A 24,897-nucleotide genomic window follows, 5' to 3' on the forward strand; every position below is an offset into this window, starting at 1 on the left:
TAAAAACTCACAATACGGATTAAATTGATGATTTTAAAAGTTTGGTTATGATTTACCTCAAACGTAAATATTTGATATTTTTAAACATTAAGCCAATTAAAAACTATTATACACTTTTAAATAAAAAATGTATACATATAAAATTTCACTTTTAAAAATTAATAGATTTATATAAAACTATCATAATGCTGTATTTTTTTAATATAATTTTCTCTTTTTACATAAAATTTATTGTTAATCTAAAATATATTCAAAATTATTATAAATAAATTATGTGTATTTGTTAGTTTTTAATACATGCAAATGTTTCGTGGTAATGGTTTTAAAATGTTGTGGTTTTAATCAGATGAGAAAAATATAGAGAAATTATAAGAGACAAATAGAGTTTATAATAGGACAATATACATGATAAATCCCTTAGTCTAACTCATTTCTCTCTAAAACACCCCTATATGTAAATGGATTTTTTTTATTTCAGGGGGGGCCAGTGTCCCCCTTGGCCACTAGCTATATCCGTCACTGGTGGAAAGCATCGTGGAGATAGTGGACAGGTGAAAAGTAAAAAATCAAGCGATAATTTTGCAAAGATTATAAATAAGAAGGAACCTGTACAATTTTAGCTCCCGATCAAATTCCACAAAAACACGCACAAAGGCAAAAAACACTCAACCTCTGTAATTTTCCATTCTTCAATCAGTAAAGAACTTTATAATTAAATTTTTTTGTTTTCATTCAAGTTCTCTTAGTATTAATTTTTGGAGTATTTGTAATAAGGTTAACCAAGTCTCAGTCACTCGTTTTAGAAGTTAATTTTTGGAGTACTTGTATTAAGGTTAAGACAAATATCATTAGCAAATAACAAGTGAAGAGGCACATGAAGATGTTGATAAAGAATGGTATTTCTAGTCACGTACGTAACACTAATTAAGAAAGAAAGATTGCATGTAATAAAGGGAAATGGAGATTTGTCTAATTTTTGTAGCTTTGTAGTTTAGCACTCTTTGTCAATTCCTTTTGATTGTTGGCGACATATCTCTCTACATTTCTTTTTATATGTTTAAAGCATTTTCACTTTCTATGCTAAGGTCCCATTCATTTTAAGTCTTTTTCATTATATGGTTATAATTAATGGTCAATTCTAAAGTTTATAGAAATGATATATATTTCAGAAAAGTAATTTTATCTGTTAATAATTATATTTTTTTATATAATACTGTAATTTTTAAATTTTATCAATTCGGTTCACCAATTTTTAGCATTATCAAATGTATTCACGACTTATATAGAACTGGCGTGACGCGATAATATGCATTTACGTACATTATCTGACTTGACATGTATAATATAAAACTATTTTAATTCCAAATAAATCTTAGATATATTTGGAATGCTCGAAAACTTATAGATCAAATGAGTAAAACTAAAAATATATAATTATATGATATAATTATTGATAGATAAATTTATTTTGTCTATATTTTATTTTAATTTTATAAAATAAGATAAAATAAAATATTTAAATGGAAAAGAATAAATCATTAATTCTTAAATTAATAATATTATTTTAAATTTAAGTTTATAAATTAGATAGTTATTCAATATACACTTTATGTAGGTCGCTATGGTTATAGTTTAGAAAACAACTTGCTTGTTTGTGTTATATAGATCGATTCTTCCATTTATATCTCATTAGATGTGTGTTTTTATTAGGATCCCTAATGACTATGTCATTTTTTGAGCTAATAATTTGATTGAAAGTGACACCAAAGTTTTGTGAATTATAATCGAACATTTGTCTTGCTTTTAAGTTATAAGTACTTTAAACAATAGATTTTGATATTTCGTGAACCGAAAATCTATAATTAATTTATACTATTAAATTTATTAGTAAATGAAAGCGACTATAATTTATTTCATAGTGATAAATTAACAATGTGATTTATGCTAATCTATTTTACTTATATATTTTTCCTTTTCAATCTTAAGAGCTAGAGGAAGATCTATATTTAAGAAGGTGGATCCATAGACCCTATTTTTTTTATTATAATATATCTTTTTTTAATATTGTGGATCCGATAATTTTAAAAAACTATTAAATAAAAAGATTGAATTGATTTCTTAATTTTTTTAAATTAAAAATTGATGCCCACTATTTAAAATATTTTATTTTAAACTATAGACAATCAATTATTATGTAAATGAATAAATATTATATTTATACCCTTATCAATTATAATTGAAATCCCTAAAAATCACTTAAATCTAAATTTATTATTTAGATCGACAAGAATAATCATGTTACTTTTTTTTTATAAATTAACTTATTTTATTAGATAAATTAATAACTTTTAATAATTTACTTCTAAACCATTTATTAATTTGAAATAAACGTAATAAATATTTTATTTCTAAAAGATGATGATAGTAAAAAAACGATTATTTATTTGTTGAATTTTATTCCTAAAAATATAACGATGTCTATCTCATTCATAAAATATACACTATAAGGCTATTCCTACCATATAACACCATCTTTAGTGTTTTTTACAACGACAAAATAAAAATCCGTCGCTAAAACAGTGTAACAGTGACGGATTTTGAGACGGAAACAAAATGTGTCGCAATTATGGTAAAAAATATGGCGGGATTGATCCTGCCAAATTAGCGACGGATAATTTGTCGCTAATGCGTCGCTAATTTGCGGGATCTTGGAGGGAAGATTTGGCGCTTGTTTTTTACCCAATTTTAGCGACGAATAACAATATCCGTCGCTAACTTGATGTAGGACTGAAACGCAACGTTTCAGGTCTAGATTTAGCGACAGATGGATGTGTCCGTCGCTAAATATAAGCGACGGAAAAGCCAATTCGTCGCTAACTCTAGACCTGAAACATTGCATTTATCCGTTGCTAATTTTAGACCTAAATGAAACACAACAGTTTCTTTTTTCCCTCATTCAGCAGATTACAAAATTTATTTTCCCTCATTATGTGATTTCCGGCGATTTCCAGCGTTTACCTTTCCGGCGATTCCCATTTGCAGCGATTCCTCCATTCTGGCGTCCTCTCCTCTTCACCGGCGTTTCCCTCTGTTTTTGGCCGTTTTTTTTTTCGTTTTTCTTCCCGGTTGCTGCTCCCTCCTCCGGTCGTTCCCCGCCGCCGCTGTTGGTGCTGCCACTGCCTCCGTTCGTGCCTCGTCACATCAGTAAGGTAATGTAAGTTTTAGTTATTTTGTTAATTTATTAATAAATTTATTAGATTAAAATTTAGTTAATATATAATTAGTTAATAATTTTAATTTATTTGTTAAATTTATAGTTTATATTAATTAGTATATTAGATTAATGTAATTAGTATAATTAGTATATTAGATTAATATGTATGTTAAATTATTTGTATTATATATTGTTGGATTAATTAGGTTATTTTTTTAATTATTTAATTAGGTTTAATTGATTGTTTAATTAGGTTAATTAATTGTATAAATTGGTTATTTTGTTATTTTAGGTTAATTTGTTGATAAATTGTTTAATTAGATTTATTATTTAGTTAAGTTAATTAAATTTTTAATCATGTTAATTATAATTGTATAAATAGGTTATTATTTTGTTAATAAATTGTTTAATTAGATTTATTATTTAGTTAGGTTAATTAAATGTTTAATTAGGTTAACTAATTGTTTAATTAGGGTATTTATTTATAATAATTTGGGTTTATTTATTAATTAGGACAATTGGTTGTTTAATTAAATTGTTAGATTAATTATTAGGTTAAATTTAATTAATTATAAGCTTAATTAAATAACTAATTATAAATTAATTTTAATTTTAATTAAATTTATACATATTTATTCACTTACTTTATATGATCGATATTAAAAATGATACAATCTATATTTTAAATAAGGACTAAAACGGTGCATCAACAAGTTATTGCTCAAATTAAATAAATAATAGACAGCATTCTATTAAAGTCGTTAATATATTTTTTCTATAAACACCCAAATAATATAGCGTTTATAAAATTGAAAGAAGGACTCCTCCTAATAATTATAGGTAATTAGTCTTGAAGATCATTGAACTTGTTAAGTTTTTTTATTGCAATTGCTCAAGTATTTATTTTTCTTTTTGATCCTGAACTTTCATTTTTTTTCATTTTTATATTTTCCGGCCAAAATATATAGGTGGTAGCCAAAATTTATTTATTTTTACCTGAAAATTTACTATGAATACATAATTTGACCAAAAAACTCGACTACTAAATTTTTGCCATTTAGCGTCGCTAAATGGTCAAAATTCGTCGCTAAATGAGTTTACCGACAGATTCAATCTGTATACAAAGTTTTTGTTGCTAAACCCTAACCACGGAAAAATCTGTCGTTAAATTTTTTATTTAAATCGTAAAAACTATTCATTATTATTTAATTTGTCGAGGTCACCCACCGGTACCCATCCACAATTACTACAAGCTTTCAAACAGATTACCCGTCTTACCATTGTTCCCACCCAAAAATCTTCCGCACTTAATTCCATCTTAACCAACTCAATTCATTGTTATATATCTATGTATATTTTATTTAACTTATAAATAAAACGGACAAATTATTACTCATGCACTTTGCTCCCGCATTCTAAAATAATCATTTTTCATAGTAATTATTTTTAATGAATATTTTTTTAATAAGTAGTTTTTTTAAAATAATTGTTTTTCAAAATAATTCTTTTTTCAATAAGTATTTTTAATAAGTATTTTTAATAAATAATAATTTTTCAATAATTTTTAACGGTTTCGTCGCTAAATTCATCAAATAATTGGCCGGAGTTATGTGACGGATTTCGGCAACGGATAAAATGAATTTTAGCAGATTTCGAATTCGTCACTAATATCGTGTTTTATAGTAGTGTTTTTTCAAAAGTGAAATTTTGTATATGTTAAATTTTCAAAAAAAAACTGATAAAATCTAGTCACATGTCAACTTCCGGCTGCCAGTTAAGCATTTTAGGCCGAAATTTAAAATGGCCACCATAAAATTTCAGTGATTAAAAAAGAAAAGAATAGTTTAGTGACCGAAATAAAACAATTTAAACGTTCAATGATGATTAGAATCAATTATTAGCTAATAAATTTTTCTAATAATTATAAACAAAAAGAGGAAATTACACCATTTACCAAAAAAAATGAAAATAATTACAAAACTACATGTTGACTTTTTTCATTTACAAAAATGTTAATAATATTTACAAAAGTATAAAAAAATAAAAAATAATATGAAACATACGGTGTATACTGTGGGTATAATGTCAGTATACTAATAAACTAACATTATATCAACATTATACCAAAATTATATCAACATTATACATACTGAGATTTTATTAATATTAAATAAAAATTTACCAACATCAAATCGTATACTAAAAATTAAATTAATAATATACCAAAATTATACCAACAGTATACCAAGAGTGTACACATCAAAATATACTGAAATTTTATTATTACATCAACATTACACCGCATCGCATACTAAATATTAACCTAACAGTATACTAAAATTATACCAACAATATACAAATTCTCTAGTTCATTACCAACTATAGTGAAAAATGCATATAAAAAAAATATACATGTTATCAACTAGAAAATATATATAAAAATTTGTAATCGATATATCGAAAATATACTGAAATTATACCAATAATAAATCAAATATTATTTTTTAAATTATCTGATTTATAGTTTTAATATTCCAAAATTATACCATAATTATAACAACAGTATACAAATCGTACTTTTGTAATTAATTTTCATTTTTTGGCACTTTTGTAATTAATTTTAAATCAGTCGTATTTTTGTAAATAAAAAAAGTTTACAGGTATTTTTGTATATATTTTTAAATTTTAGGTACTTTTGTCATCGTCCCAAAAAAAAAGTGTTTGTGAAAGAAAACGGACCCACGAGCTAGCAAATTGGTGCCTTTCACTTATATTATTGTCCCCAAATAATTGAAAAGGGAATGAAAAAAAAAGCGTCGAACTAGTGCATTGCTGGAAGACAGAGGCGGACAAACATTAGTATTTGGGAAGAAGGAGAATGATTACAAAGACAAATGTCAAGTGCTTAGAAGGAGTATTTTACGGGTAGAAGATTGTATGGGAAATGACTACGCAATAAGAACAATTCAAGTTCCAAATTATGATTATATGATTATTATGAACCTTCTTTTGTTGCAACTTCTTTCTATTTTATTCCACTTGTTCGCTTCAACTGATTTTTTTTCCTGAAAAAGAGTTTTTAAAAATTTATTAGGTACAATTTAAATTTAAATTCGAGATCTTACAAATTTAAAATGAATTTAAAATTATATTTTATAATTGAAATTCTCCTTATAAGGAGGTTTTAACCATCTAAAAAAACAATAAATGTAATATAATCTAAAACGATGATACTTTTATTTATTATATATTAATAGTGATCAAATTTAAATTTTATCGGATAAACAAAATTATGAGCGGGAGGGAATCAAGCCTAAAACTCTAAAGTCGAATCACAATATTCTTACCATTAAGCAATACTTGCCAGAATTTAATTAAAATATTTGTAACAATTCATGTAAAACATTATCATCTCATGTGCTATCAGTATATTTTTATTTTGCTTTTTCCATTCCGATAATGCAGTGATTGCCTTTTAAGGAAAAATGGAGGGAGAAAAAGGAAAACAAATAGTAATGATATCAATTATTTGGAGATCCATGTGCTTTCATTTTCGCCCACATCAATTTGATCGTTATGCATTATTGAAATTCAAAGCCAAAATCATTTGAGTTCATGTTGAGTTTTTAGTCACCAACTGCACTCAATTGATATCACTTTAAAATTCAAGTCCGAGCCAAACAGGGTATATATGAATAGACCGGAGGCGTATTCGGCTCAATAAACAACTCTAGAAATGTAATGGTAAAAAAAGATTGTGCAAGTGCAAGCTATGCATCTTACGAATCAGTACGTAGTTCGGTAATTTCTATATTATTACGTAGATGATAGAGCACAAAAATAAACGATCGGTGCACATGTCGATTATCTACATAAACTATGCGTCTTATCGGTCATTACATTAGTTAATGAGACTACAAACATAGATAAAAGGTTTTTTTTTTTAATTTAACCATGAAATGTCCTGAACGGATTTCAATTTTGTTAACCTATTACGAGTTGTTAATATATGTTTGTTTCTAAAAAAATATGTATGTTGTGGTATCTCACAGTTATTTGACGAGAAATAATTATTTAATATTGTTAATAGACCAAATGATAAAAAGTGTATAAGTATTTTTTAGATATTTTTTATACTTTACATTATACAGAAAAACTGAATCGCATTAAATAGAAAAATAACTAAAATTATTTCTTATAAGAAAAAATATTAAAATCATTGCTTATATGAAAATTAATCAAAATTATTTCTTGTAAGAAAAAGGCCTAATGCCTTAAAAAATTCCCGGCCTTTTAATCCTTTTCGATCCTATCCTGACGTTGAAAACTTGTCAATTTTACCTATTTCACATTTTATTGTTTCAATTGTGCCCAATTTTTTTAAATATTTTTTTAATTTTTTTTACTTAAATGATGAAATAATTTAATTAACCATGTTTAAAGATAAAATTAAATTTATTTTCATTTAAAAAAGTACAAATAAGTGCTTTATTTTTGAAAATTAACTAAAAACAATAATCAAATTAAAACTAATTTAAATTCTTAATTAATTTAACTAAATCTAAATAAATTTTAAACGTGTACAATTAATATGTGCTATATATGGAGAACGTTTTTGAATTTTTTCTAAGTCAAAAAGACGTCAATTTAATATTCCAGGTACAATTGAAACGATAAAATGTGAAATAGGATAAAATTGACAAGTATTAAACATCAGGATAGGATTAAAAAAAGGGCTATAAAGTTGGAGGGTTTAAGGTATTAGGCCAAACAAAAATTACTAAAAATTATATCTTGTCAGAAAAATAATTTAAAATTAATTAATTAATTTTTTTTTTTATATATATATATATATATTAAAAAACATAGTATAATTTTGATAAAACAATTTAAGTGACTCGTAAAATTAATAAAATATGAATACTAAAATATAGTAATTTTTATTTATAAATAAAGAGATCATCTAAAAATTATATAGGTTATAAAAATATTTAACATGAATAATTTTATTTAAATATTTAATAAAACCAATGAACTATATCTCAAATGGTATGAGAGCTGAGCAGTAAACTGCTAGGTCGTGAGTTCGATTCTTCCTACAAGCGCTCCCCTCTCCAAATTATCAAAAAAAAATTTAATAAAATTAAATTAACTATTATAGGGAGTATTAACTGACCAAATTTTCTGTTTGATTTTAGAATAGCTAAACCAAACACACGAATTGTTCATAGGTCAACAGATAAATACTTTTTTATAGTCGTTGGGCATCCCTCAGAAATATAAGCAAATAAAAGTTTAATCGAAACAGATAATATTATTTAAAAGAAAAACTTATGATCAAATCAAAATAAAATTAAGTCGAACTGAACCAACTAAATCAGACCAGCCAACCAAACGAACGGGGTGGTGGTTAGGTAAGGAAGTATCTCCTCATTCACTCACAACGCCGGATACTCTTTGAACCCCAAATTTTTGTGAGAGTATTCAACTATATAACCTACAATTTTTTTTTAAAAAAAACTAGGCCTAATGTCTTAAAAAAACCCAACCTTTTAGCCCCTTTTCAATTATACCCTGACGTTGAAAATTTGTCAATTTTACCCTATTTTGTATTTTTGTGTTTCAATTGTACCCTGAAAAATTAAATTAACGTCTTTTGAGTTTGGAAATTTGTTTAAAACATTCTCCATGTCTCGCATATATTAATTGTATATTTTTAAAATTTATTTAAATTTAGTTAAATTAATTAAGAATTTAAATTAGTGTTAATTTGATTATGATTTTTAGTTAGTTTTTAAAAATAAAGGACTTATTTGTACTTTTTTGAATAAAAAAGAATTTAATTTCATGTTTAGACTTAATTAATTGAATGATTTCATCATTTAAGTAAAAAAATTAACAAAAATTAAAATATTGGGGTACAATTGAAAACGAAAAATTCAAAAGTGGGTAAAATTGACAAATTTTCAACGTCGGGGTGGAATTGAAAAAAAGTTTAAAGGTGAGGGGTTTTTGAGTGATTAGGCCAAAAAAACTATAACCCACAAATATATATCTATTTTACTAATGTAAAATTTCCACTTTTTAAAGTACTTTCATATGAAATTTCGTCGGTATTTTATTGGCAAATTACCTATGAATTTCCATAGTAAATATATAAAAGTAATTGAATAATATTGTCTAACTGTATAGAATACGAGAAATTCTTGTACGAACTTAATTCGTCACGTATGAATATGATCCATCCACTTATCGCGCGACACGTATGATAATAATAAATATAATAACCAATCAATAAATATCACGTTAATTGATTACATTCTAATTACAATTAATGTGATATTTATTGATTGATTATGACATTTTTTATTCCATGTGTCAACAATAAGTGGACGGTTCATAATTTATGTGATAAAATAGGTCAGCACAAGCATTTTTCGTAGTACACATCTAAAAATTCAGTCTGTAGAGACTTTTTTTAATTGAATATATAAGTATACAATGTTTAAAGCAATATTTTAAAAACTGAACTAATGGCCGAACCGGTGAGATTATTGGTTTCCGGTTTAAACAGTTCGGTTTAATAAATTCAAAAAATTGATTAATTAGTTTTTTACCGGTTTAATTTCCGGTTTACCGGTTCAACATCCGGTTTTTTATCGGTTCAATTTGGTTGAACCCGGTCTAACTAAAAAAATCAAATTTTTTTACAGTTTTAGACTGTCTATTAGTCGGTTCTCTGTTAAATCAATCTGACCGGATGATTCAGTTGGATTTTTAAAACACTGTTTAAAGTTCATATAACTAATAAAATTTGATTAAGGAATAGTTTTTTTTGTGCCGGAATCAATGATTCATTAACTTAAAATAGTTAGTAGCCTTTTGTAATTTCTTTATATTCTAATTCTATTAGACCAAATCCCTGCCCCTCCCCCCCCCCCCCACCCAAAAAAAAAAGCCAAATTGTTAAAGAAAATTTTATAAAAGTCCAAATTTTTCAATTTTATCCAATTTATCTTAAAACACATAGTTTCGTTTTGATTTTGTCCAAACTTCAATTTTAAATTGATTTTTCATATGCAACACCTATATGACGCTGATAAGGCATACCACACGTATACCACCTTGGCGAATGCAAGATAAAAAGTCAAATAAATTCTTAGATTTTTTAAAAATAATATTTACACCCTCAAATTTTTAATTGTTTCAACTTAAAGATTAATATATTTACCAATTTTATGTTTATGAATTTTTTTAAACATTTTCACTCTCTTCTTCATTTATTTTATCTATAAATAAATAAAATATATAAATAAAAAATAATTGAATAATCATCCCGCTCCCCTTGCATACGACAATTTTTCCGACAATTTTTTTGAAAAATTATTTTTTAAAAAAAACATTATTTTTTTTCGAGGAGGATCTTCCTCGTGGAGGAGCTGTTGCACCTCTGCTCCTCACCCTGCTGCTCCTCAAAACAAGGTGCAATAGCTCCTCAGGCGAGGAGCTGATGCTCCTCGTTTATGGAGCAGCAACAGCTACTCCTCCTCGCCGGAGGAGGCTCCTCGTTTATGGAGCATCCACTCCTCCGCTTTTCGAAAAAAATTAAAAAATTATATAAAATAAATTAGCGCTTAATTTTTTTTATTTTTTTAAATTAGTTCGTTTATTTAATCGAAAAATGGTGTTAGAGGTGGAACGGTCGGAAAAGACAAACATATTTTAATTATTTTTAAAAAATTAAAATTAATTTTAATTATAACATGGATTATTTAGAATATTTTTTAAAATTTTAAAAAAAATTAAGGTGAAATGATTTAAAGTTTAAGGGTATAGATTTTTTTTAAAGTAAAAACTTAAATAGACTTTTAACCTACTAATAGATATGATGGCACATTATGTGGCACGCCACATCAGCGTCACATTAGCACAAGCATGTGCCAATTGAGGTTTGGACAAAATTGAAACGAAATCATGCATTTCAGAATAAATTAAATAAAATTAAAAGATTTGAACTTTTATAAAATTTTGTTCAAAAGTTTAGTATTTTTTAGTTATTTGGCCATTCTATATTATTGTTTTCTTTGTTAATTTAATTTTTGCCTTTGCACTAAAAATAGAAAAATGTTCGGCGCCAATTAAAATGGAGGCGCAGTGTTTATAAGCAAAACCAAAAATTATGCATTTTCTTTTCATTTTCCTTTTTACAGAAAGCAGAAACAGTAAAGCTGCTCAATTTTATTATTATTCTTAAGCTACTTTTTTAATACAATTATTCGAACCTTCTAATTTACTCTCTGTCTTCCTCTTTCTTTCTCTTAAAGTATCAAACTAATCATTCATAAATTCCCCATTTTTTCTTTCTACATTTGTATTTCAACACACCCTTCAATTTTGATTCATTCCCCACTTACTCAACTTTCTTCATGGTAAGAAAATTCTGTCATTTTCTTGTTTGGTTGCTCAGAAAGTTGAATAAAGACTCTATCTTTACTTGGACCCTTTTATTTTTATAATCAAATTCTGTTCAATTAGCTCCTTCAAAACAAACCCAATAGTTATTTTTTCTTCTTTTGGCATAATTGGCTTCTGGGTATTTACTTTTTTTTTTTTTTTCACTTTGATCAATTTGGAGTATAGTGAAAAAGCAGCCAAATTGATAGTTAAAATTGGTTGCTTTTTATTTATAGATTGATTGCTTATTTTGGTAAAAGAACATCCACTTGTATATGCACTTAATGAGCTTGTTTAATCTGCTTGCTGACCTGCCCTTTTTTGTATAATGAGCTCATGGAAATTCCATATCTTTCACATTTTTCTTTTGACATTTCATGTGAGTTTTGGTTCATGTTTTTTAGTTTAACTTGTTTTGTATGGTTGTGCATATGAATGGTTTGTTAGACTTTAACATCTTTGAGTAAAGAAAATTGTCACGTATCATGCTTTGCTCATGAACTTATTAACCTACTTTTATTTGCTTTTTGTTTGTTCTATTGACATTTTGTTTCCCTCTGCAGGAATTACTCTAAAATTTACTGCAAGCTGTGACTCATCAGTCAACTTTCTGGTAAGGTTCAAGGCTCGGTAAAAAACATCTTACCGTTTTTTTCCGTAATCGTATATGTATGTGTGTATGTATGTATGTCCATATAGAATATGTATGTATAGATTATTGATATCATCAGTTTCAAAAGCTTTTAGAGTGTTCTGGTAGGTCTTTATATACTGCTCGTGAGTAACCTTCTACTTGTGTGCTTTATTGGTTGGAAACATTTATTTACTTCTCTTTATGGTTTACTTGCTGGCTTTCCTCCACTTGTCCTTGTGATTTTTGACTAGTAGTGACTACATTTCATACCACTTTATACTGTTGAGTTCATTGCCTTAGAAATATACATTGTTTCTGAATTGCTTCTGTTCATTGTGAGCAAGTTACTACATGCGAACGAACTCATTTTTGTTTTGGTTACTGATTTTCTATCGCTTAGATTGGCGTATAGAATAAGCATAAGGATATGGGCTGCATAGTGTCTACAGCGAACGATTCTGGTGGAAATAGAAGGAGACCAGGGAATATAGGAGAAGTTTTTGTTTATATACCTGGTTTTAGAATACCAAAACCCGTTGATTTCTCAGTGTCGCTGGGTGACCAGTTGTCAAAGAATTTAGTGGAACGCCTGTCGGCTTTAAGAACTCGTATAGTTGTTATGGCCGGCCAAGAAGCGCCAACAGTCACAAGAACAAAGAGAAAAAGTGCTACTCAACATGGTATGTTGTAAGAAACTTTGATATGCATCTTGTCGTTGATTTGTAGTTCAACTGTCAAACTAATTTCTTGTTTGAAGGAGGTTCAACATTGGCCGATCTTCATCAGGCTCTTGAAGATTACTTGCCTGTTCTACTGGGATTAGTTAAAGATGGAAGCCATCTACAACACAATGTACAATTTGTGTGGGTAAACCAAGAAGATGATGCAGAGGTGGGAATGTCTATACCTTATTATCTGTTTTAACTTTAAACTTCTTCTTCCCCTACCCTACCCATCTTGAGGTTCCTTTCTGCACCGAAGAATGGTGGATTTGATATGAAGAAGTAATTTTTGCAGGAATCGGCTATGTCTAATGCATGGTATGAGGTGTTATCAGTTTTGCACTTAATGGCAATGTTATTATTGTCGCAAGCCAACTTGTTACTTCTTCCAAGAACATCTACTGATGGATATCAGCCAAAAGTATCAGCAGGTACGTACCTACTACAAAAATACATGTTGGACGTCACCGTTTTGTGTACATTTTCATTGATTGTTTTAGTCCTCCATAGTTATGCTGTTTCTAATGCTAACATTTCAGATATTACATTGAAGTCTTAAAAGTTTTGCAAGTCTTAGTTTCTTTCTATATAGTTTAACACGGGATGTTTTTTTTTGCGTGGCTGCTGGGACTCTTTTTTTTGTCCGACGGCTTTTTACATCCTATCACTAACAGTAGCCTATCAAAACCTTCATTTTATAAATTTACGATTACCCAATAACCTGTAATAGACTATTTATGTGGTGGATAAAATAATGTTAATCCTGTATGAGATACCTATGTACCATTAATACAATAAACAATTATTTTTGCGTCAATAATGCAAAATATTAGTTTGATACTTGTTACGAGAGTCTGACTGTAAAATATGTTTTGAGTATGAGGATGAAGTTACAGGTGGGAATATTGGAATTGTTGACAGTGTCCGCATCAAGAAATAAGATATTTTTGTACAAGATTGATGTATTAGATAATTTGGAGTTAAAAGTATTAATTTGGAAGACTCCATGTAGAGCTCTAATAAAATTGAGTTTCAGTTAGGTATTGATGGAGGAAAATTTTGGTGGATTAAGTTTTAGCTTTTAAGTCTAAATGAAGGCTAAGAGCATGAAAATTAATGTTTGGTGGGAGTAAGATAGGTATCGAAACCAACAAACAACTAGAGGTTTGGTAGCTGATTGGAGGTGCTAGTATGAAGGGCGAAAAAACTGAGGTTTGTTCAAGGCTCTTTTAAATCTATATGATGTGGTAGTAAAATATGATTTTTAGTTGAAGATTTTGATGGAGAAAAGTCAGAATAGCACCTGTATGAAATAGTTGCACAAATGCAAAATCAAGAATCCTAACCTTCACCATGCATTCCTGGCATATGTTCACATCACCTAAAGCTAGAATTGTATCATACAATGTGAAAAGGTAGAAATACTAAAAGTTCTCAAGTCTATTGTTCATACAACTAAAAGAATTGAAAGGGATGATAGTATCTATCGACAACCATGTTCCTCATGGACTATTTATACAGTCCCAGCTAACTTAACAGAAGAAAATAGAACTTGAGATGCTACTCCTAGCCCAATTCAGCTTTCATCAAAGCTGAATTAATTAGTAACGCATTATTAGGAGCCAAGTTACATGGATGAACATACAAATAAACATCTAGGAGGATTTTATTAGTTAACATGCAAAATCTGACACTCCATTGGTTGAGGACATATAAATACCAATTTCACATTCAAGGTTTTCGGACTAAGTAAAGGAAGAACTTTGTTTAAGAGATGGAGGTAGAGAGACGTGACATTTTTATGTTTCTATTTATTGAAATGAAGTTCTTATACAGAGTAATATTGAAAAAAGGTAGCTTGTCTGACAGAGGATTAAACCTTTACTTAGGGGGCTTACTTTATTGCAATGAAGTTCCTAACCAGAGTAATATTAAGTCGAAGCAGGGTCAATTTTTGGTTTTGCATGGTAAAATTATGTAAATCATGCAGAAGTCTTGTATGATATGCTGTTAGGTAAAGGTTTTGATTAAATTTTTGACATCATGGTCGATTTGGTACCCCCATAACTAGTTCCCTTCTAAGCTATTGAAGGAGAGTAGTTTTGGAGGAGCATAATTAAAGAAATCAATTTTGAATTAAATTATCTCTTGGTTTCTCGTGTTCTTCCCCTATATGCAATATTCCTTTATCATCTCCTTTTCTATTTCTTCACTTTTTCACAATTTAGTTTCTCTCGTTCTCTCTTGTTGTTTCTATGTGCTCATCTTTTTCCCACATCACTTGCTTATTTTTTAGAGTTTCTTCACTGTTGTGTGGAGGTCCTGAGGCTAACCCTATGGATAAGGTGATGTCCTGTTCTTAGAGCTGAAAACTAACTCAGGACTTCTAAGTTGGATAAACATTAATTGCAAGGGAAACAAAGAACTTTTAGATGGCAAAAGAGTATAGGCGAGGTGAGAAATGTGGAAAAGATAATTAGAAGTGTGTTACAACTTACACATTTTATTCTTTTCTCAAAGAGTATATTTCAAACTATGGTTTGTTAGAAATTTGTGTTGCTTTTGAGGGGCCCTTTTTTTTGGATAATCACAGAGAACTTGGCTATCCTAGTTGAGCTGGTAATGCAGAATAGTTTTTCTTGGTTAGCTTGTCGACCATGTTCATTCCATACCTGCTCATTTCTTGCCTAAGTTTGTACTTTATATAGCCATTTTTTATTGACTAGTTCTGCTAGATAAATATTATTTTATTTCATTGTGGTAGAGAGCAGGCGTGCATCCATTGATATTTTTTTGAAGGCTGCCGGATACTTGGATTGTGCAGTCCGACATGTGCTCCCACAGTTTCCTGCTGTACTAAGGTTGATATGATTGACAAACTTGCAATATGCTAGAGCTTTTTGTGCAGTTATTACAAAGTTATTGTCTTTCGGTTGTAGGAGAGACTTGCCAGTGGACTTGGCAGAAGGAGTTCTTAGAGCACTTTGTTTGCAAGCTTTGGGGCAGGTATTAATGTTTTTTGTGGATGGATTTACTTGTTGAACTGCATAGTTTTATAAGCTGAATTGCATTCCCATGCAACTACAAATTCATCACCCCCACCAGCACATCCCCTCGCACAAACAGTATATTTTTTGTTTGCTCTGATGTGCTCATCAAATTATTGGTAAGAATTAACTAGAAAAACTGGGTATAGAGACAAAACCTGAACAAATTAAAATAATATGACCAACGCCAACCTTGATAATTGTGTGGTTATTTAGGAACATGACTTGTTAACAATATAGCTTGGATTTCACATCATGGGCTTAAAAAAAATAAAATCATGTGTTGTAATTTTGTGATTGTTGTGCCTGACATCATGAATCAGAAATATGCAGTTCTTCTGTGCTGTTATTTTTTAGAATGTATGCTCCATCCTGCTTACATTCCTTGGACTGTTTTCTGGAGCACTTTGTAAGGATTTATGACATGGATTTCTTAATTGACACTGTTGATTCGATCCATTCAAGATAACTTGCATAAGTTCAGTTCACTGATGAGGAATTTCCTTATACCCCTGCTCACATGCTTCATCTTCCTGATGAAAAACTTAAGTAATAAAGAATAAAACAAAATATTTGCCAACTTTTTTACCATTCCACATTTTGTTCAGTTTGATAGCTTGAATGCTAATTTTTAAAGGAAGAAGTAAAAAGTTTGCTAATCTGTTTATGAATAGCATCATTTTGGTTCCATGGTAAATGGTGGGTGATAATTATTTACTTCGCTTTCTGTAACACAAGGGTTTACATCTAAAAGGATTTCACAAGGACCTCTTTACTTTTGTGACCTCTCTATTTAGGTGAGTGTGATTCACAAGAAAAGTATGAACTAAATAAGAAATGACTTGCCAACTTGTAAAAAGGGAAGTTCATCATGGAATCTTTTTCAAATCATGCTTTATTCATCACATGCTTAAGAAGCCTCAGTGAATTTTGGTCAGGTATATAAGCCAAATATGCTGACAAGGTCTAATCAAATCTACTTTGTAATCTTTTGGTTCGAGTAATCCTGTTTGTAATTCCTCGTCTGCTACTTTCTTTTCTGGGAGTTATATTCCTGTGCAACATGGAACAGCTAAGAGCTAACAAGCCTATTGTCTCTTATAGGCATACTTGAAATGTCAAATTAGATTACGAGAGAAAATAGAAATCAGCCATTCCATGTCACCCTGTTGTCATCACCTGAAAGGTCTTTGAATTAATCTAGACCTTCATTTCAATTGCTTATTGGTAATTACATATGGAAAAATAGCCAAGGGTAGATCATTTTCGGACATTCAATTGATAAAGTTAAAGGAATTTAAATTTAGTTGTAATGTAATGGGTGACCTTGCTCCATGTTTGCATCAATTACAATATCGCTTCATTGCTTACCTGACTAATGAACGAGACTTTGTTGTCACTTGCTGTGCATTTCCATAACCTGAGGGATTTGTACTGAACACAAAACGAAGTTGACAGATTTTTTAGAAGATAAGCACAACTTTGGTCCGCAAAGAACTATGCTATTGGGTTATGGTTCATGCAGTGCATGTATTCACTTTCTTGCTAGATTAGTCACAGGAGTATCGATCTCCAGGAAATACCTGTCTAATTTGCTAGGCAGCTGTTCATAAAGGGTCATCGCCTTTTTCTTCAGCTGCTAATCCTTTGTATCATTTGGTAGAATATTATGCTCATGAGTGTGTAATTGCACTAACTGTTGTCACTATTTCATGAAGGGCACTACATTCAAATTATAGTAATAGTTCAATTATGATGTGAGGCTTAGGGTATTAAATATTCTATCTGATTACATATTCTACTTCTTTCTGCCGTCTAGTGAACCCTTGTATTCTTTCATGTGTGATGAAGGTTGTTGACATTCAACTTGGAATGGCAATTGATAGTGCCAAAGCCACTCTTGCAGTAAAGCGAAGGCTTGCATGTGAGATGGTGAAGTACTGGCAGCAGGTATGGAACTGTTACTTTGTCATCAGTTCTCTCAGGTTTGACTAAGCATGTTTTAAGGTTAAGAATTTGTGCAGACAAAAATTTTGTGTACATTTGTCACATTTTAACTGTGAGTTCATTTCCTTGCTTTATCCTCTCTGGCTGCTTGTGTGTGTATGGCTTTTCAGTAAATAATATGGATTTGTAATCATTAAAAGTCAGCAATAGGCAATTAAAGGTCAATCTCTTTCACATTATTATATTTTTGGATCCAAGAATTAATGCATTTTATTTATAAGAGAGATAATTACTGTCATCCAGCTACATGAAATTAAGATATCATGTTAAAATGTATGAAGAAAACAGTAATTTTGACGTAACCCCAGGAAGTGATGGTAATTATCCTTTTATTAAAGGTCAAACTATTTTTTAAAGCCACACCTTTGCGTCTTTTTATCAATTACAACCAAACTTTTTAATTTTTACAATTATGTTCAATTTGAATGTTTTTTTTTTTTTTGCAATATATTGTATTGTTTATATGAATCGAAGTCTAATGGGAAATCCAGAAATATAGATTTGTTTACGCTTGCAATGTTCTTGACAGGCTCAAGATAATCTAATGAATCTTCCATTAGCAAATGGTTGGGGGGAAAAGCACCGGCTTTTTGTAAAATGGAAATATGTGGAAGCAAAGGTTTATTAATTTCTCTTATGCCTATTTTACTTGTTCTCTGTATCTTTCATATTCCCGCTAATTTTCTTCTTTTTTTTCACTTTTCCTTTTTAATTTATTATCCTTCCTGGTAAATTCTGAAATCTAAAAAAAACTGTGCAAGTGTTTAAGTGATACTGCCTGGAAAACCTAACTGGTGTGTTGCTTTACACGATCTGCAAATGTGCCGGTTAAAACTCCAAGTGGTACCAAAACATTTATCCTATGTTTCAATTTGGTACCAAAAACTACAATTTCATTTCAAGCGGTGATACCTTCTTCTTGATCTGATAGGGTTAGTGAGTGAATAGAATATGCTGCTACAGCAGTCACCAACCAATGTGGTGCCTCACATAACAACTTATTTTTAGAATATGATGTCAGCAATTACCACATCACATTATTTTAATATGAAATATTTGAAGTATTTAGCTTCCAATAATTTTTTTGGTTCATTTTGATATAAATTAAAATTCTATTATCAAACTGATAGAATAAAATTGGTATCGCTGAGGGTTCTAACTTGCAAATGTACTTTAGTGGGATCTCTAGGGAAGGCATTTGAGCCGGATTTACAAACTCTTGTGCCTGCAGTTATAGTTCCCGTCTTTGTTCTCCCATGCTTTGACCGGTTTTGAAAAAGTGTTATGCTGCAGTCATCATATCTGCTAGAGTACAAATAAATTGAATTTCAGATCCTCGCAGTCTATTTACCTAGTTGTTTTTTTACTGTGGCTCTATGAGGTGACATTGGGCATAGAGGGAAAGATCCCTCAATTGTTTCAGACTTTAGTGAAAAAAACTATTAAATATGATATATTGAACCATTATTTTTCTTGTTATGTAAAGATGCTATTTGAGATGGTCAGTCAGTTTTATGAGACAGTTATTGATAGGTCCTGCTGATTAAAAGCATTGGAAAGTATTAGTCAGGAAAAAGCATGTTAATACGTTTGTTTTAATGTCGAGAAAACCTATATCAGTCAAGACTTGAGTAATTCAACATTGTTTTTAAATGGCTTATCCCATTAAAATCCCCCCACCTTTTACCCCCAATTCGTTTGCACCCTCACGTTGTAAAACCACCAAATATACCCAAATTACGACCTTTCACTTTCAATTGCACCCTCAAGCATTAAATTGACCTCTTTTCACTTGACAAATGTTCAAATCAATACTTTAAATTTTAGCATATATTTTAAAATAGGACTTAATATTTTATTTAAAACAAAAATAAACCTATTTTTTCAAGTGAAAAGAGATCAATTTAATGTTTGAGGGTGCAATTGAAAGTGAAAGGTCGTAATTTGGGTATATTTGGTGGTTTTGCAATGTGAGGGTGCAAACGAATTGGGGGTGAAAGGTGAGGGGTTTTTAAGGGGATAAGCCTTTTTAAATACTATTTTCAATATCCAGTAATCAATAAACAAGTTTTCCTTACAAAACTTTGTTCTCAACCAGGCTGCAGCATATTATTATCATGGTTTGATTCTTGACGAGGGGAATACGGAGAAATCTCATGGCATGGCTGTAGCTGCATTGCAAGCTGCAGATGAATACTTTAAGGAGAGTAGGAGAGCATGTGAGGCATTTAATGCAGCTTCTCCCTTGTCCAGGTACTCCACTCAACTCACTTCTCTAAGTTTTTTTTATTATTTTGTAATAAGCAATTAATTGCTGTTGTCATATGATGAAGCTCTACTGATACATTAATAGAAATTTGCGAACTGTTTGAAGTATTATTGATCAAACCGAAACTTATGGTGCTCTCCAATAGCAGAGATTTTGTTCACTTATTAGCTATGTTGCACGGAAATGGAAACGTTTAAATGGAAAATACTAAAATGAGAAACAATGAAATGCCATTTTTTACTAGAATAAGTTATAAGTATAAAGTTTTGGTGTTCTCCGAAAATGAGAACAAAATGCCAAAACATATAACTTGAGAAGTTTTCGTGCAAGATAGCATATTAGTTGATGCTTTGCTTCGCACTTGAGTCAAGAGGCTATAGTTCTGCACTACTTCTGGCTGTTTACATATATGCATAGCTCCTTAGCATATTTAGACACTTTCTTAGTTTTAGACTAAAGATTTTGTAGAAAAGAAGAAAAAAAAATACTTTACTTGTATGCTTTGCATTGTGGATAAATTCTTGCAATTTTACGAATGAGATGCATATGGCCGAATGTGGCCACATATTTAAGTCTGCAGCTGTTAGTTTTACTTTGTGATAAGACTGGCATTCGTGTTACCGTGTCATAAATTTATTGTGTTTCTCTTTAAATAAAATATATATTTAGTAAATCCGAATCCGACTTATTTATTTAATTGTGTCAAAATTTCAAACACGAACACGACTTGTTTATTTAACGGGTTAACACGACACGAACTGTTTAACCTGTTCATTATATAAATTAAAATTTGTTTAACCCACTTAAACGAAAACATGTTACAATAATCTGTTAAATCTATAAAATAATTAATTATTTAATTTTACATTTAAATATAAAAATTAATTAAATTTAATATCTAAAAACACTAAAATATTAAAATGAACTTTCATATACTCCCTCCGTCCCACTCTAATTGACAAAATATGGAGTTTTTAGTGTCCCATTCTAATTGACAAAACTAACATAACTATAATTTTTTTCTTTAACTTTCCATCTTTATCCTCATTTAAATTTAAACTTTTTATAGAAAAATGGTGAATATTTAATGAGAATTTGACTAACATACTAATAGCATTAATTAGCTCCATTATCAATAGAAGGGTATAGAAGTAACTATCTATGTCATTTATTAGTTGGCCTAATGTCTTAAAAAACCCCGACCTTTTAGCCCCTTTTCAATCATACCCTGACGTTGAAAATTTGTCAATTTTACCCTATTTTGCATTTTTGTGTTTCAATTGTACCCTGAAAAATTAAATTAACGTCTTTTGCGTTTGGAAATTTGTTTAAAACATTCTCCATGTCTCGCATATATTGATTGTATATTTTTAAAATTTATTTAAATTTAGTTAAATTAATTAAGAATTTAAATTAGTGTTAATTTGATTATGGTTTTTAGTTAGTTTTTAAAAATAAAGGATTTATTTGTACTTTTTTGAATAAAAAAGAATTTAATTTCATATTTAGACTTAATTAATTGAATGATTTCATCATTTAAGTAAAAAAATCAACAAAAATTAAAATATTGGGGTACAATTGAAAACGGAAAATTCAAAAGTGGGTAAAATTGACAAATTTTCAACGTCGGGGTGGAATTGAAAAAAAGTTTAAAGGTGAGGGTTTTTTGAGTGATTAGGCCTTATTAGTTTGTATTGGTTATTGTAATTTAGTTATTTTGTCAATTAGAGTGGGACGGAGGGAGTATTTATTATATATGTTCATTGTTAACACAATTAATTAGGGACCATGCTCTCTGTTTTTTTAGGTCAACTAACTCCTACATTAGGTCATTGTGGTCCCTAAAACTCGTTGATTTTGTACAATTTGGGAGTTAATTGACCTAAAATAGAGAGTGTTTTTCTTAATTGATTAAAATGGTTAAGTGCGAGTTAAATGATCCTGACGCACAATTTCAGCGACCAGAATGACCCTTTGCTCACTTATTAAACATGTTTAAATGTGTCATTTACGAGTTAGACGAGTTAAACTTGATTAACATGTTATCTTTTTTCGTGTTTATCCGAACTCATATAAAGTGAATCCAAACCTGTGTCAATGTCGTGGTGAACAGGTCGTATTGGAAATTGCCTACCCTATTTTGTGATTGGTGGTATGCTAAAACTGCCCCATAGAATTGATTATGGCTAAAGTTATTTTTTTCAATTAGATGTGATACAATCTTTTCATCTCTAGGGCATGTAGGGAGTGCATTTTGTTCAAACCGAAATTTTACTTTGTTTCAAGATCGAACCAAATGAAATTTTATAGGATTTAAATATTTCAAAGCAAATTGAAGCGACTCGAACTAGTCGGTTTGATTGATTTTTTATTTTGATTTTTATGTTCGGTTTGAGCCAACAATAAATTGAGATTATTTTACTTTTCAAACTGAACCAAAAAATAATTATTTTTTTATAATGTCAAACCAAATCAAACCAAATTTATTGATTTGGTTTGGTTTTTGCACTCTCCCTACAGGCTGCACAGTTTCGTTGACCTAATACCTAGTCATAAATAGACCCTCTTCCATAAGAATTAAGAAGCAATTGGTCATTTTGTTTGCAAAGATTCTGATATTTATGGAGCTTGGTGTAATTTCTATAAAAATGGTGTGTTTGGGTGCAGAAATCCACCACTTTGGGGAACAGAGAAATATATGTCAGAGAAGATTCCGAAAGAAACTTCCAGCAAGGTGCGAATCAACCGTGATCTGTACTCTCACGAAAAGTAAGTTAAAGTTAAATATATCGAGTTTAGACTGTACTGAATACAGAATCTTATAAGTTGAGGATGTTGAGTACAGAATAATGGAGACAGCACCAACATTACCGGATTTTGCATTGTCGCTAAAACCCGATGAATACCAGCTTTCTCCGGTGGACTCGTCCTGGAATGAAGAGAATGTAAATCAGCTTACGGGATAGATAAATTGCACAGCTCAAAAGAAACAACAGATGTTTCATTCTTCAATATGTGTACCAAAGGTTCACTTTTTACTTTTTTTTTCTTATTTTTTTCCCTTTTCCTTACCACAAATATTTGTAGCTTACCCTTGTGATAGAGCTTTGTACAAGTTCCTTGGTTTGTAAATCTCATAATACTGGAAAAGGGTTCCATCTTTCTCCATAATTCTTAAATTGATTATAGCAATCAAAAGTGATTTTCTTTTCAACTATATTTTGCCATTTTCATGATTCACAAATTTTAAACTTTTGGGATTTTTGTCAATTCTAGTTTGGATTGAAGTGTTTCATTTTAATTAGGGTTAATAAAAAAATCACTAACTTTACACGTTTTCTCATTTTAATTATAGTCTAATTACAGAATTTAAGATGAAGCATGTATATCTTTACTTATGTTGTTGTGTTGTGTCAAATGTTTTTCATTTATATGATTGTCATGTCAAAATAAATTACTAATAGGTTAATAGTATAAATAAATACATAATGTATTTCTTTTCTAACTCTTTGATTCTTTTAAAATCTTACAAAATAGGTTCAAAACAGCAACCACACTAGTAAAAGCACTTAAAATCTATAATTTTAATTATAATTGAATAAAAAAATTCAAATAAGAAAACTAAAAGTTTTAGTAGAACTGATAAAAGTCATCAAATTCTAGATATTGCAAGTCAATTTAGACATTCTCTATTTGTGTGACTAATTATATTTTGATGTCAACTTAAAATTATACTTATACTTGAACTTGAAGAAGGGGTGTAAATGAACCAAGCCGAGTCTAATTTTGGAGTGTTCATGTTTGGCTCGTTTAGTGAACAAGGTGTTCATGTTCAGTTCATGTCCAATCGAGTTTTGAAGGAAGTATTCATGTTTGGTTTGTTTAGATTTTATAGTGTTCATTTTCAGTTCTTGTTCGTTCGTCTATATCAAAACTACGTAATTTTGTTTACTTTATACTCCCTTCGTCCCAATAGAGTTGTCCACTTTGAGAAAAAATTTGTCCCAAAACTCTTGTCCATTTTTAAAAAATAATTAATTTTTTCACTTAATTTTACTATATTACCCCTATTTAAAATCTACTAATGAATAGATTGAAAATAAATTGCAAGTGGACCTTATATTAAATAGGAGTGACAAAAAAAGTAAGAAAAATTTTACAAAATCCATAAACAATAATTGCTTTTCTTAAACTGTGTGATAAAGGCAAAGTGGACAACTCTATTGGGACAGAGCGAGTATAATTTTTGGATTATTTAAGATAATTATATAAATTAATTTAAATATAAGTTAGTTCGTAAACACCTAATCGAGTATCTAAGCGAGTTTGTTCGCGAATTAAATACTTATTCGTGCTCATTCACGAATTACTAATCGAGTTGTTCGTGAACGTAAACGTGCCGAACACCACTATGTTCATGTTTATTTATATTCACGAACATAAAATCAAGATCGAACTAGGTTTGTTTAGAATACGAACATACACAAACCGAGCTCTTATCGAGCCAAACACAGCGAGTAGCTCGGTTCGTTTACAGCCCTAACTGCAAG

The 24,897-nt window shown here is 29.6% G+C and overlaps 1 protein-coding gene across 3 annotated transcripts; it reads left to right on the forward strand.

Annotated features, from left to right (window-relative positions):
• Nucleotides 1-11,477: 11,477 nt before the first annotated feature.
• LOC126669345 (uncharacterized) lies at nucleotides 11,478-23,561 on the forward strand. 3 transcript variants are annotated; one of them, XM_050362790.2, is made up of 12 exons: nucleotides 11,478-11,643; nucleotides 12,232-12,281; nucleotides 12,703-12,982; nucleotides 13,060-13,193; nucleotides 13,320-13,455; nucleotides 15,789-15,885; nucleotides 15,964-16,030; nucleotides 17,923-18,021; nucleotides 18,608-18,697; nucleotides 20,177-20,331; nucleotides 23,015-23,116; nucleotides 23,193-23,561. In XM_050362790.2, exons 3-12 carry the CDS (start codon nucleotides 12,730-12,732, stop codon nucleotides 23,311-23,313), a joined length of 1,254 nt encoding a protein of 417 aa, XP_050218747.1. In that variant the 5' UTR covers nucleotides 11,478-11,643; nucleotides 12,232-12,281; nucleotides 12,703-12,729; the 3' UTR covers nucleotides 23,314-23,561. The 3 variants fall into 3 exon arrangements, with proteins under 3 accessions (XP_050218747.1, XP_050218749.1, XP_050218748.1); XM_050362792.2 differs by lacking the exon at nucleotides 11,478-11,643 and adding an exon at nucleotides 11,787-11,807; XM_050362791.2 differs by lacking the exon at nucleotides 11,478-11,643 and adding an exon at nucleotides 11,872-12,047.
• Nucleotides 23,562-24,897: the final 1,336 nt, after the last annotated feature.

Source organism: Mercurialis annua, linkage group LG2 (genome assembly GCF_937616625.2).
Source record: "Mercurialis annua linkage group LG2, ddMerAnnu1.2, whole genome shotgun sequence".
In the NCBI taxonomy this organism is placed as follows: Eukaryota; Viridiplantae; Streptophyta; class Magnoliopsida; order Malpighiales; family Euphorbiaceae; genus Mercurialis; species Mercurialis annua.

Excerpts from the sequence above, each read along its gene's own strand:
- LOC126669345 (XM_050362790.2), top strand. The coding sequence starts at position 12,730 with ATGGGCTGCATAGTGTCTACAGCGAACGATTCTGGTGGAAATAGAAGG. Across the intron at positions 13,194-13,319 it reads ACCAAGAAGATGATGCAGAG|GAATCGGCTATGTCTAATGC; the intron begins GTGGGAATGTCT and ends TAATTTTTGCAG. Across the intron at positions 13,456-15,788 it reads TCAGCCAAAAGTATCAGCAG|AGAGCAGGCGTGCATCCATT; the intron begins GTACGTACCTAC and ends TCATTGTGGTAG.